The sequence below is a fragment of the Vanessa tameamea genome, chromosome 11 (genome assembly GCF_037043105.1).
Source record: "Vanessa tameamea isolate UH-Manoa-2023 chromosome 11, ilVanTame1 primary haplotype, whole genome shotgun sequence".
NCBI classification, from domain to species: domain Eukaryota; kingdom Metazoa; phylum Arthropoda; class Insecta; order Lepidoptera; family Nymphalidae; genus Vanessa; species Vanessa tameamea.
In genome coordinates this window covers 9,181,684-9,197,062 of record NC_087319.1, presented here as the reverse complement: position 1 = coordinate 9,197,062, position 15,379 = coordinate 9,181,684, and the positions used below count along the sequence as shown (strand labels likewise).

Here is a 15,379-nt window from a genome sequence, read left to right as displayed (position 1 = left end):
AATTTCATCATCGTCAATCTAACTTGGTTTAATAAGTAATCCTTGAGCTGTGGGCCGTCCCAAAGCAGAGCCTGGCTGGTCCAGAGAGATGTAGTATGTCTCATCTCCCGTTGTCCTTTACCCGCGCGCTCTTATGGTAGTCTCATAGGGAAACTTCGTCGGTGACCCGTCATTACCGACCACAGAGCTCACTAATAAAATTCCCTTGCGCATTTAAAAATTCGAATCAAGGGTAAATTGACTGATTTGTTATCGAATGTCGAATAATAAAATATTTTAAATTTCGAATAGTAATGCCGAAGAACGCAAGTGGCGCCACCTGCATCAGTCGCGTCGTCCCGCTCTTGAGGCGAGGGCGTGTCCCTAGGGCACCTCCCACAGTCCGCGGGGACGGACGGGGGCACCGCGATGCCCGAGCACTCGGCGGCGCGCTCCCGCGACGCTTGTTAGTGTTCCGCAAATCCACAGCGGGATCGCCCGTACAACCGGGACTCTATCCCAGAACGCTCATACGATAACACAGAGCCGCCTATCGGATAGTTATACAAATAATTTTTCAGGACGAATTTAAAAATTACTCTGTTACATTAAATATTCCGTCAATTTTATAAGTTAAATACAATTTTCTTATTTTATATAGTGTTATTTCTTTATAAATAATATTTTCGTAATAAAAAGTGTTTTTTTTTATTATTTTTGGTTGTAATTGATTATGCATCGGACATTTCTATAAAACAAATATCCGTTTATTTATGAAATATACAAAAACAGTGCGCGCTTAAATTTTTGAAAATCGAATCATAAACTTTAGTTCGAACGTTCGTTGTTTTCCGCGAGTGTTCGTGCGCTCTCGGGCGCCTCCAGGCGTCCGCTCGTCGAGATTCGGTCGGACGAGTTGAACGCGGCGGCGGGCGGGTACACCGGCTCGCCGTGGCCGCCGCTCGAGCTCGACCCCGTGGGATGGGGCCGCAAGCTGTACCCGTCTGGAGCGCCGAGATCATCAGGTAAAGTGATGAAAAACTTTGTACAAAATTATTAAGATATTTCTTGTTATTTTTGTCAGTATTTCATAGGCACTGCAAAATATTCAAATTAGAGCCAAGTATTAAATAGTTAAGTTCCTATATTATTTAGTTTATATATTCACCAATACAATACCAACAAACTGTCAGAAAATATAAAAAGTTCTGCATAGTTCTGTAGACCATCTCAAGTTGAGAAATAAAAATCGAAATTAAAAATATTGTATTTGCACAAAGTGTTTCCCGAAAAAAAATGAAATGTTCATATCTTTATAAATATTTTTATCACATAATAATTATTTTCGGAAATAGAATTTATAACTTTAACGCAAAATGTTTTGAAAGTTTTTTATATAATTTTATATTAGGTATTGTTTTTTTTATTATTGTTAATTTTGAATAAACCTGGATGGCAGACAATGTAACTTAATATTTCATAAAGTAAGATCGCGTTAAAGTCCCACTAGTTGCGGAATGCATTTCACATTTAAGGACAAGAATTTGGAGCTTAATCCACCACACACTATTTCAGTTTGGCGGATTTTTTATTTTAGTATTTTAATATATTTTACATTAAATCTCTAAGAGTCCAAGATTAAAAACATCAAAAATGCTATTTAGACAAATAAAAATTTTAATATGTAAACTACATTCTTTCTCTATTTGATATTGTAGATTAAAATTACCTATTTAAATAATAAAAAAAAAAATAGTATATATTGATTTTACAAGTTAGTATGACTATTACTAAATTAACTTATTGATATACTTAGTCGTTCAACTGTAGATATAGAGGCAAAAGTCGTAGATAGACAGCTATTCATTTTTTTTTAATATTACCAGAGACGAATAATTCAACAAATATTACAAACTTATATTTTTTAGTCATAATTAGTTATTAAAACAAATATAACACGTTCCATGCTTGTAATTAAAATATGCAATGCTTTATATTTAAATCAGTAAAATAATGATTCAATATTGATTACAAGAGACTATTTGAATAAAATATACTTTAATTTATACTCTGTGCACTTATTACTGTGTAAATAAATTTCTAGTTTGCTAACAATATTTTAAAAGTAAAAGTTTGTTCTCAGTTTGTTTATTCTAACAGTAATATGAGTTACTCTTTGTCCCGTAAAAAATCTATGCATAAAAACCCAATATTTTTTTTTATCTGCCCGACCGTAAGTTTGAATTTAAGACCTTAGATTTTGCTGTCTTATAAACTTACCACTGTATCAACGATTTAGTCAGTTTATTTTAATCATGATATATTAGTCCGTGAAAATAATAGCAAGATCGATAGAAATTTATTTCGTCATAAGATTATTGAAGGATGTATTTTTCAGGTGGTCTGATGTTTGGCCTTCACCACCAGGAGGCGGCGGGGGTTCACGCTCAGCCGCGAGGACCCGTCACGTCTCTGAAAGAAGAGCCTCTCACACGAGCTTGGATGACTCCCACTTCTTTAGTTGACAATACCAAGTGAGTCGATAAAAACTGTTATATAGAAAATAAATTGATTTATGTAATACATAAATGTAGAAAATCGAGGCAAATATATTATATCAAAATTCTTAATCAGTAAGTACGTGCTGTTGGAGATAAGTTCACGAAACTTACACTACTATAAATATATTTTTTTATTATATAACCCGGTAAATATACTTAACTAAAAGATGGAATTAATTTTTATATAACATATTTTAAATTTTAATTGAAATGTGATAAAAGTGAGAAATTTTTGGAATAGAACTCCGTCAACAACAATTTCACAAGACCCGGTTGTAAGGAAGCTCCTTTCGCTAATATATTATGTATTAAATAACAGACACAATTAAAAAAAAAATGGTTATGAGTGAATAAATTTAAAATAAGAATATAAACGATATAATAATAATAAATACTTTTTTGACTTGACTTTTGGAATGACTTTTCAAAAAAATCATTCCAAAATTAAAGTATAAATATAATTAGGAAAAAATAATAGTCGTAGAGTTTTAATTACATTTGTTGAATCATTAAAGGGCAACTCTGAGCTTTTATTAACGGTTTTGATAAGCCAGTTAGTGAAAAGAGCAGCGAGCTAAATATGTTATAGCAAATTGTATTAGAATCCACAAACGGGCACAAATGTTCAGCGTTAACTGAATAGGATTAAGAGTGGATTTGTTGGGACTCGCGGTCTGTTTAGTATTAAATTGAGAGTGTAAATATATTTGTTTGAATATTACCTATATACACGTACAGAGTTCGTTGTATTATTTATTTATTTTACACTTTAAAATTATGAAATTAAATAGATTGTTGAATACATTGAGGTAATATGACTAATTTACGTTATGACTTAAGTAGAACTTAAAAATTTTATGAAATTTCGGCCGATTCAACTTCATGTTAATTTTATTATAAAACTAATTTATAATAAATTCTTCGTCGCGTCATAATTAATAGTTACATTGTAATATACATGCTATCCTATATGTTGAATAATTGTCTATATAAAATATGTTAATCTGAGGACAAACATAAACATGAACATAAACAAGAATCATTGATTTTATTTAATTAGTTTTTTTTTAAATGTAGCAGTCTTTATACGAACAGAAGAATCATTAATGTATTGAAACAACACATCATAATACAACCTGCCGATACACAATAACGTTATTACCGCATATGGGGTCCAATCAGGGGCGAGCAAATTTCGCACGGGCGATAATGAAACGCGTAGCAATAGCAAGTGTGTTCATAAACGCAAAGGGCGTTATAAATCATGACGGGCGATCGCGGGCGAACGCGGGGCGTTTTACAGTTTCGCATGCGACTGTAGATAATGAACGGTCTATAAATTAAAATTTCAATAGCGATATATCATTATAGCGAATGATACGAAAATAGTTGCGGTAACCGTATAACGTGGCGGTACGAAGATTGAAGTATTCGTTTAATACGATAGACATATAAAAATATATTTATATTAAAAAAAAATATTTTTAGTAAATTTACCAAACGATAAATACGAATGTTGAATCAAACAAATTCCATACGTCGAATACATTTATTTATGTAAAACTTTTTAGGTTCGATAAGAAATACTAAAACCTTAAAGTCAAATTTGGTTTCAACGTTGTCCTAAAGTTTTGATGAAACGTTTCTGAATTTATTTATTATTTTTTTTTAAGTATAAAAAAATATATAAAATACAATCGAAAATATATTGACATATATTTTATTTATTTATTTTATACAATTATGCAGACACTCGACGAACCCTTAGTAAAATTGTTTACCATACCAGTAATGAAGTTGTGCAAGCCGGCATTTGGTTCCGTATAATATGACGTATTGATACTCGAATTAGTGAGCATTGTTTGCGGAGAGCTTCTACATCTGTCGTGTTTTATTTAAACACTCTTTGTGGTATATTGGGTATAGCTAAACAAATATGGAAAGAAAATATGGCTCGATAAACATTTCTGTATAGTCTGTTTGATGTTTTAAAATTATACTTTTATTATAACTGGTGTTCCATCAATGTTCGAAATTCGACTGTAATTATTATTATTGAAATTTGAGGATTGTATGTACTTGCCTATAGGAATCTGCATGTTTTAAGCATTAATTTATTCTAAATTTATATTCTATGTTTTTATTGATAGCACTAAAATTAATGTAGATTGTCTGTAAAATCAAACAAAAATAATAATATCGATTGATAAGAAGAGAAAAAAGGCAATCAGCTCTCTATGCCTATTTAAAGGCTAGACTTTTATACTTCTCAAAAAAAAAACATAATCATCATAATAATACAATTATTAAATTATTAATTCATAATATTGTTTGCATGAAAATATGCTTATATTTAAAAAACAATTTTTAAATTTTCGAATAAAATAATAATTTCAATTTTATTATGAGTTGAAAAATTAATAAAGATATTTTAGAAGTTATCAAGTAAAGTATATTAAATAATTAAGTTAATTGCGCAGTCATCGGGAATGGGTTTGACAAATGTAGACAGATAGCCAACCGACACCACGATGACAACCTCATTCGTATAGTCGATTGTAAATCATTAACGTGCCCTAAATTACACTTACTTTTTAATAATTAGAAGCCCGTTGATTGATTAAACAATTAATTCCCTAATTGATTAAAATCTCTATGTCATAGAGAATTTATTGTACTAAAAATAGAACATTTTTAGTTCCATATGAATTTTAACACGAAAATTCGTTCTATATTCGAAAGCATATATTTTATAGTGGAAAAAAAAAATCGTACAGCTCCAAAGATTGATAAATCTACAGTGATCTGTAAGCGAAAAAAGCGCTACAACCTAATCGCGGGCGCGCTGCCGAAACTGGTAGCGATAAATAAAACAATGGAGCGACGCGAGAGTATAAAATGGCAATCGCGAAACCAATTTGTTTACGCAAATTCTGCAGCGGGAGAGATGAATGGACGACCATAGCGTAATACAGACCAGGCGGGTAATGCGACACTAGTGATGTGTAGTTTTATTGATTATTATCGATGAAACAAATTTCAACTTTATAGAATGACTATTTCTAACATTTAATAAAAATACAGTTTTTATCTGTAGCTTGGTTTAAATAACTGCAAAAAAGATCGTCGTGTATAGAGAGACAAATGTGTCTCACTATTTAACGTATGTCACATCAATTTCTAAAAGATTTAAAGTTATGCATTTCTGGAATATTTCATTGACATATTTATTGTTTTTGGTGAAAGAATTGTCAAACTAACCAAAGATGGATCATATACATTTTGTCACTACGAAATAATCCTTATTGGCGAAATGTTACTATTTTTGTAACGTTAAGCGAACTAGGCAACCATATGTCGAATTCAATGTGTGTGGTATTATTAATCCATCGTCACTTAATAAGTATTATTGATAAATTAATATGTTCGACGTATTTTTTTTTATTTGGCCTCAGTTTATAAAATTTACTTTTTCCTCAATAGTCTGAGTTTTGGACTTTGTACTTTCGTGTTGTATCTATAAACATTTGGGTTCAATAGTCAGCTCGTGGCCATGAGAGGTGCAACATTGTTGAAATATCGGGATATAAAAAATAGGTAAAATATATTTATTAAAAGATTTTTTCTTAGATATCACTTATGTGGCATAAATTCAGTGATAGATAAACTTGTATTTTTTATACATAAATCTACTTGTACTGATTAATTGTCTAATGTCATATACCTTTGTCCTTTTCTCGCCAAGTAAGACAGCATGTTTGTTAGAGAGTGATAGAATATAATAAACTACGGAAGATTTCTCGTTCAATTGAGATGAAACCGCAAATTCACCGTTATTTTTACTACGTTTCAAATGACACAATGTTGAATTAAAAATCATAAGAATTTGCAAATAATCACACGACCGTAAATTATAGAAGGATTATTATCTATTCTATTGTTGTTTTCGTAACCGCATTCTGCTATCCGTGCAAACTATTAGTAATTCCGACGAGAAACGTCTGCGTCTATTGACAAATAGGGATAAATAAAGACAACAGAGGGGTTTCAGATTTATGACTGTCTCTGTGTCTGTATATCTGTTGTCACTCAATAGAATACAGGTTTCTGGTTTATGTAAAAAAACAATTAACTGCCATTGGTTTACCGTTAATTTAGTTATAGGATTATTATAATAGGTGTTATTTTTATGTTCTATCTTAGCTTAACTAGTAGTAAAAATCAGTAAGCAAGTCGATTGTGATGGAGTCGATTTTGATCTGATTTTAATTATCATGTCGATTTGAATATTACTAAGTACATTTTATTCAAGAGGCAGTACAATAATTTGGTAATAGTTTCTATGAGGATGGTAAATATGTTATTCAATGGCTATTAATAATTTTAGCTTGAGTTAATTCGGTTTGTTTTGATGCGTCCCAAATATAGCACAGACAAAATCATATTTAAAAAAAAAAATATTATAAATTGCGATTTAATATTTTTATGCTCTTTGTTTCGGAATTTAAAGAAAATATTATCTTATTTTTCGATACGGAATTTTATTCGATGTTATCTCTTTATATATATATTATATATTATTGCATAGGTTGGCAGACTTGTATATGGGCACCTGATAGTAAGAAGTCACCGCCCATAGACAAAGGCACTGTAAGAAATATTAACCATTCCTTTCATCGCCTTGGGAACTAAGATGTTATATCATTGTGCACTTTGAGTTACACTGGCTCATTCACCCTTCAAACCGGAACACAGCAATACTGAGTCCTGCCGTTTGGCGGTAGAATAACTAAATATCGAAATATTCCCAGACGAATCAAATGATTGTATACTAATTGTTTTTCGATCATTTTAGTGTGAAGACGTAGTTATTTTATTTATCTTTGTCCGTTATATAGCAGCGTGGGCGTAGGGCGCGCCCACTTCGAGAAGCAGCCGCCCAGCAATCTGCGCAAGAGCAACTTCTTCCACTTTGTCGTAGCACTCTACGATCGCGCCGGTCAGCCGGTAGAAATAGAAAGGACCGCGTTCATAGGCTTCATTGAGAAAGATCAGGTAAGTTTTATACGACAATAATATTGTAATTTACAATGATAATAATAATAGCACTGTGTAATTTTGTTCGAACAATCACAAATAGTTAAAAAAAACTCTAATTATTGCTGTCAGATCGTCATAAATGAATAAAAATAAAGGAAAGTCTGTAAAGAAATCAATAATTTAAATTCGATTTAAGTTTTGACGAGATTATTTCGATATACATAAATTCTTTGTGTCACGTTTTAATGATGCGTTTATCATTAAATCCTGGCTGATAATCAGAATCAGTCGTTCCATCAATCAGGATCGTACGGACATCAGTTCATTGTGTACAATGTACATTTACATAATTCAGCTGCGTTGGTGGCGTGTTAAATTAATGTTGTTTTATTGTTGCGTCTCAGATGTTGATACGATTTTCCTGGCAACATTCATACATTTATCTTACTCAACTTTAAATATACAAAGAAGGTTCTAATTAATTTAATTTATTATTATATAACGTTAACCATTTAGCTTTATTACATTAGGCAATTATTTTTTTTATTTTTAAATAACGTTAATAGGTTTAGTTTAGTTTAATTATGGACGCTTACAAAGGGAAATAAAAATGGACAGTAATTATAACTTTATTAGCTATGTAAAAGTACGAGTTTCACGATAAAAGTTTGTTCTACGATTGCGTGTCACCAGCTTATAGATTTTTTTACATAGCCTTAAATGCCACGGAATACGTATTAATTATGAAAGCCTGGTAGTAGGCTACAGCGCGTGTGTCGTTTACACATCTTGTGTTTACTCCTTAACTATTCAAGCGACCGTTTTTAGCGTTGGCGGTCAAAATAGGGTACGGTGTATGTATATATTTACACTATATTCTAATTATTTATGTTTCTCGAATATATTGATTTGTTATAAACAATTAAACTGTAATAAAAGTGTGCTCATTTTTAACTTGTTTAGATATTATCATTAGTTGAAAGAAATCTTACCAAGTTGAGACTACTTTTAACAAAAAACTGGACGGAAGAAACTTTTAACTTAATAAATAGATACATAAGGCACACGAGACTGATTGGATGATCTAGGATGGAACCAATATATATATATACCTATATGTAAAGATAAAGTGTCAATTTTTGAATAATGCCAATTTTTAAGTCTAAGTTTCTACACATAACATCGCGAACACTTTTCATATATTTATAATTACCTGACTAAATTAAGTTGGTTGTTATAATTAAAGTTACAATATATCAAATGATAAATATAAATACGTATATACCCACAATTTTTAATTGGTATCGTTATGTAAATTATTTGATTGTTACAGGAAGCTGAAGGTCAAAAAACAAACAATGGTATTCAATATCGACTACAATTGCTTTATGCAAACGGTAAGCATAAGGATAAACATATTATTCAAACATATATTTATATAAGTATATACACTCATCTACACCTAAAGAATAATGTTATATACAAAAATTTTTGATTGATGTTGATATTACTTGTTAAGGATTAATAGACTTCGACACCGTTTGACCGATTACCAGGAAAGTTGGGACATATATTTTATCTCGGGGAAGGTTTTTTTACTAAACTTTGTTATAAGTTGCCGCTAGATGGCGTTGTAGCAGAATTTTCACACCGTTCAACCTATAACAATGACAATTGACACCATGACAATATATACACAGTCGGCTTCTGATGTGTTCCACTTTGGAGAATTCCTTGATTAAAATACCCAATAGTTTTTTATATCCGGGATTTGAATCCAATTAAAGTAATAGACTGTTAATGTAACCACTGCTGGGCTAACTCTTTCTCCACGAGAAGGCTTGGAGCTTAACCCACAATACTCCATTGCGGGTTGGTGGATATCTATGAAATCAACTGTACTAAAATATAAATAAAAAGTCAATAAACTATGAAACCATATCGAAACCATTGATGGTATACGATTAAAATGATGCTGTTGGAACTCACTTACCATCTCACTCGCGAAATATTGAGACTGACTCTGAATTGATGCGTGTGTTCTTAATTTTTTTATTATTATAAACAATGTCTCATATGACGTCTGATATCTGATGTTCTATGGTGAGCTACGAGTTTGATAATTTTCCATTAGGTTCAGTTCAATGTACTCGTATTTTAATTTCATTGGTCTTGGACATAGTTATTTTGTTTTTTGAAGCGTAGGTACAGGCATTTATATTTGTTCTTTTTAACTATAACTTTGTTAGGATTCGTAAAAATTATATTGCACAATTCATGGAAAACCTTCTCGCAGATATGTTCCAAGTATTTATCCATTACCTATGAGATATATTATATTCAAATTATAAAAAAATCATTTTCTTGACAATTTTAAAATATTCGTCAAATTGTAATGGAAAATCTAATTTCTTCTTTATTTTCCGTCATAAGTTATTATACCTAACTTAGAAGGAGCTGAGAAGATTTACCCATTTCAAAATAATGGCATTACACAGACACTACGTTACGTTACATTGGTACATTCAAAATTCAATCTTATCTAATTGCAATAAAGGTGACAATAGATGTAAGTTAATATTGTATTCAGTATGGAGACAATGCATACGACGGACGCATTGTAAATATTTGCCGTCTTGGCCGTTACCGGGATAATGGAAAATTGGCACCGAATAGACAGGCTCTTAGACTATGAATGATCATTGTCTCAAGCTCTTAGACTATGGAGCTGAATATAATAGCGTTTGGTATTTAAGATAACTTCCTAGATTTATGTTAAAGATCTATAGAATAATTTTAATATTGATCTTAAGATATTATTAAGTTAAAATAATTCGTTTTTAACTAAGTTATGTCGTTAAATAACGAAATTAATTTTCTAAAACACGTTCATTTAATTCCATTAGCCGTTTTATTTCTATCAATATTGTTCAATTTTAATCCCTAAAATCGTTTTAATTTTCCACAAAAACCCCCATAAGAGTAATTTTAATTTCGCCAAAAATTTTCCCGCCATTTTCGCATTTCCACCCCATATAGGCACAGATTAAATTACATCCGAAATGAATTTCAGTTACTTTTTAATTTTCTTACCGTTTTAATTTCGGTCTAAGAAAAACGGATGATGCGAGACAGTTGACGGGTTCATTGTTCTGGATATCCAGGGGTCGTCTTAATTATTATTTCATTTGTACATTTATTATTAATTTAATTAATCTATAAATACCGCACTCATCGATTCTACCGCCAAATAGCAATACATAGTTTATTATTGTATGACATTTTACAAATTCTAACATTGTATTTAAACTCATAATCGATAATTTTGCTTAATTTAATTTATTTTTAACATTTTGACATAAAACCGTATTTAGACTGTTTTCCTATTGTCTATTTTTATTGATTTTATAATGTTTTATTTTATCAATTATATTTTTACAATGTTGACTTATAATTCAATTTCCAAGTAATCTTAGAACACCTGTAAAAAATTTAATTTAATTTAGTTTTAATTTAATTTAAAAAAAAAGTACGCAATTACCCATTTACTTATTATGACTTTTGGTTTCCTGTGTATTTTTGTTGTACTACTTGTTGGTGTTGTCAAATAAATAAATAATAAATAAATAAATAATAACTGGTATGAAGGGCTTAAAAAATATATATTAACTTTCATGACTACCATCAAATTAAAATTAAAATATCTTTACTCAACATAGAAGTAACACCCTTTCTTATTGATTGACAAAATTCTACCACCTGTTCGGAAACAAACAACTCAGATCTGGGAAGAACCAGCGAAGGAAACCCAGATGACTATTAGCCCTTTTTAAATATTACTTAAAAAAATTAAGTATTTAATGGTTCACGGAAACTGAATAGAATAGAGTACTGAATAAATATGAAATAGAATACCGTCTCTTTCTTTCAACATATGTTATCATTGAATTAAGTAAGACAATAAACTTTACGCGTATTCAGATAGCAGATAATATTTTAATCCTTAAAATATAGAACTACAAACTGTTCATCTGTTTCAGGTATACGGCAAGAACAGGACATCTTCGTTCGATTAATAGACTCTGTTACGAAACAGGTAAGCAAAAAAAAATCAAACTATATCGAGATGAAATCTAGATTTTAATAGTTAATATTCCATTCAATACGAAATATAACAGTTGTTTGTTTATAATTGATTACATATAGTAGTTATTAGTATAATGAATAGGGAGTTGAAATTATATTAAACTTTTTATTTTTCACACATAACTACGGATGCGTTCACACAGCGCAACTTATTTTAAATCGAAGTTACCTCAAAATGAGGGTCGCGCACGTGGCGAGCACGCGGCCACGTGGCTGATTGTCATCGCCGGCGCCCGATTAGACCTCATCCACACGCCTACCCGCCTCCGGTCAGCGGAATTATATATCTGGTAGCTGGAGACTGGTAATTAGATGCTGCAATGCATTCGTACTTAGTTGCATATTTTGAATAATATGTACACCAGTAATCCTAAAAAATAATAGGTATATCGCGAACAATTTTTCAGGTGTATTTTTTTGTTCTATTAGAGTCATACTTTTAAAAAAAATATTTTTAAATTTAATATCTCTATGCGATTCTTTATACGAAGTTCCGTTACCATCTTTCGTAGAGTTTTGATTAAAATAAACTTGCGCATTCATAGACGCAATCGCAAGAAATATTCATGAATTTTAACTAGAACAAACGTTCATCTATAAATATGTAAGAATTATTTATCGTTATTTCCTCATAAAAAAGATTTTTATTTTTATACAACACTAAGATCTTACTGAACGTACTTTATGGAAATATCTACTTATTAATAATAATTACAAGTACTATAAAGAAGTATCTACATATACCTATGATATTTCTAAACAAAAAAAAACTACTAACTCAAAAAAATTAAAAGTAGATCCTTTATTCGGCCGTATAATATATTTTAATATATAACTGTTTTGTTTATAAACTATTTTTTATAATTCTTTCTTCGTTGGAATCAATATATCAATTTTATTGGTATTGGACATTATCAAGTATTCATTTTAAGCGTAAATACAGACAATTTTTTGTATTCCATTTTTATTAAATACGAAATTCTATACATAGAATTCATAGGTAAAGCTATAAAGCGCTTAAACAGCGTTATTGTTAACACTTTATATATTAGTGAAATTTTCATAAGTGTCAAGTTCAGATTTCAACGGAGCATTGTTGGGAAACTTTAAATTTGATTGACATGGATTAGAAGGGTGACCATGCTCGATGAAATGTGAGATCTGGAATGATAAACTTTAATCCATTTCATGTATAGTGCAAATTACTATTTATAATAAAATTGCCTATTCTTGATCATTGCTGTGTCAGATTAAATAAACTTCATACTTCATCCTATAAAATAATATAGGGTTACAGATCGTTAATAGATCTTCTTATGGACTTTTGAATAGTCACGTGCAGTGTGTATACTCTATACTCTAACTTATCATCTATTTACTCACAAATTATTTACTATTGTTATTACTACATACAACGAGGACATAGACTATTTTAATTAAATAAAAAAATATATATATTTGTGTAAAGAATTTAAAAAATCTAGTGAATATTAACGCAATAATTTAAACTGAAATGAATATAGATATACTTTTGATAAACAAAGCCGTTTTAACAATGGCGGTGGTACACAATTATCACGTTCGCCTTTATTACATAAATAACAATTTTACCGTAAAGCCATCATGAAACTTCAGTGTACCTCACATATATAATTTCAACACGTCCCGAGCTCTTAGTGTTGTGTAACAAGAGGCCAATTACGAAAGATTTATGCCGTGAACATAATTAACTTAGGCCGAACGTTGTTAACTAAGAAAGGAATTGTGTGTGTGTCTGTACATTTATAGTGCATAGATCGTTTTTTGACTAATGAACATACATATGTATGTTTTGTCAAGATATTATGTAATATGTTCGACACTAATATTATATGTAAATTTATTTACATACATCCATTGAATTTTAGGTACAATTGTATGAAGTCAATCATTGAGCAAAATTTCTGACGTACCAAGTGAATAAAATTTTGTTATTGGTTTACGTTCCTAATAAAACAATGTAATAATTATTTTTACTTAGTCACAACTACATTCACTATCATTGTAGTAACGAAAACAATGGTAACTAATATATTTTATTCTAATTTGAAACTAACCTTAAAACAAAATCGTAGGTAATTGAGTGAATGTTAGGAATATTAGAATTAGCTCGAATACTTTCGAGTATGGATTGCTACCAATATAAAGCGACTCTAGATATCAGTTTATAACTTATAACTAATATGTGATCACGACTTTTACATAGGTTTTTAATTTCATTTTATATATGCAAATGTTCAGCAAAAATACAAATATATATATATATATCAAAACTTCACATTACGTTTTGTAATTAATACAATATAATTATTTTATGAATATGATTAACAATTAAATTAATATGATTACAAATTAAAGACATCAGTGTCTGACACGCAAAATAGTCGTTCACTAAAATGTCCGCAAAGATGGCGACTAGATAGTTGCGGCTTATTTAATTGTATTAAATCGTTAGGCTGAGGGCACACCGCCAATCAACTAATGCTGCATGCGAACACAGCACGACACGCAACTGTACCGAAAAAATTTGCCTGTCTTAATATTTTATGAAACTATGCACGATTATCGAAAGTGTAACAATAAATATAGGTAATTACTGAGTTTATCATGTGGTCCGTTTGCTCGTCCGCCATAATATTTGTAAGATAAAGTGTATATTCAAATGTCATTGCAAATATCGTATATTGTTAATTTGCGTGTCCGTAGCGAAATGTACAAAAAAATAGTCGTATTTGGTATTGAATAAAATCGCAAAATAAAACTGAAATGAATATGTTTAATTTTTTTTTATATATGTGTATATCATATCAAAGAGTTATTATCACGACTTTTGTTGTTTAAAGAGCGGATTATTTCCGTTCACACAGTAAATCACTATCATATCAATATCTAAAATATCTGACCCTCTATTTGAGTATAGTCTTAAGATACTGATTCATGGTACACGAAATGAGATTCTGCTAAATCCTATAGAACTTCTATAGAAAGTAGCGCTGTTTGTAAAGCGGAGCGTGCCCGCGCACGTGCCCCAATGATTATGTTTACTTAACATAGTTCAAACAACATATTAATTTGGTACTTTTTGTTGGGAAAATGACTTTCGGATGTTATTTTAGATGTAATTGCAGGTTATATGTAATCCCACAATCAAATCTCTTTATTAATAGTTTCGTCGTATTTATCTACATGTTTATAATTGAATTGATTACGAACTTTTAATTAATCAAAAAAAAAAAAACTAAATTATTAGTATCTTTTATATGATATCATATTATATTACATTTAGAAGTAGGTTAATTTTTTTATGTATATGTATATACATATTACAAGAACAACTTTATTCAATGAAAAAAATAAATATATATTTTTTAGCGTAGATGAAGGTAATAGACGATGTTCTTTATTTCACTTGTTAAAGTAATTTTCGTAAAGTGATATTTCATATTATTTAGTATGCAAATAATATATTTCTTCCCATATATCTCGCGAGCAGCAAGTACAATAATAATAAAAATATCTACACAGCTCCTTGCCCGCTTTGTCGCGAAAGTATAAATCACTGCACTTCTGCCTTCTTTATGTCCTTCGTTTTATTTTTATTCCTTACATCTTTA

At 30.2% G+C, this 15,379-nt stretch overlaps 1 protein-coding gene across 5 annotated transcripts in view; it reads left to right on the top strand.

Moving 5' to 3' along the window:
- The first annotated feature begins 886 nt into the window (after positions 1–886).
- LOC113402539 (transcription factor collier) overlaps positions 887–15,379 on the top strand; it is a 53,639-nt gene continuing 39,146 nt past the window's right edge. For 4 of the 5 annotated variants that reach the window (XM_026642824.2, XM_026642823.2, XM_026642822.2 and 1 more), the window contains exons 1-5: positions 919–1,004; positions 2,378–2,513; positions 7,439–7,595; positions 8,914–8,977; positions 11,621–11,676. In XM_026642824.2, the coding sequence (XP_026498609.1) occupies positions 2,386–2,513; positions 7,439–7,595; positions 8,914–8,977; positions 11,621–11,676 (405 nt within the window). In that variant the 5' untranslated portion in view covers positions 919–1,004; positions 2,378–2,385. Of the gene's footprint in view, positions 1,005–2,377; positions 2,514–7,438; positions 7,596–8,913; positions 8,978–11,620; positions 11,677–15,379 lie in introns of all 5 variants that reach the window. The other variant, XM_026642825.2, reaches the window with a different exon arrangement.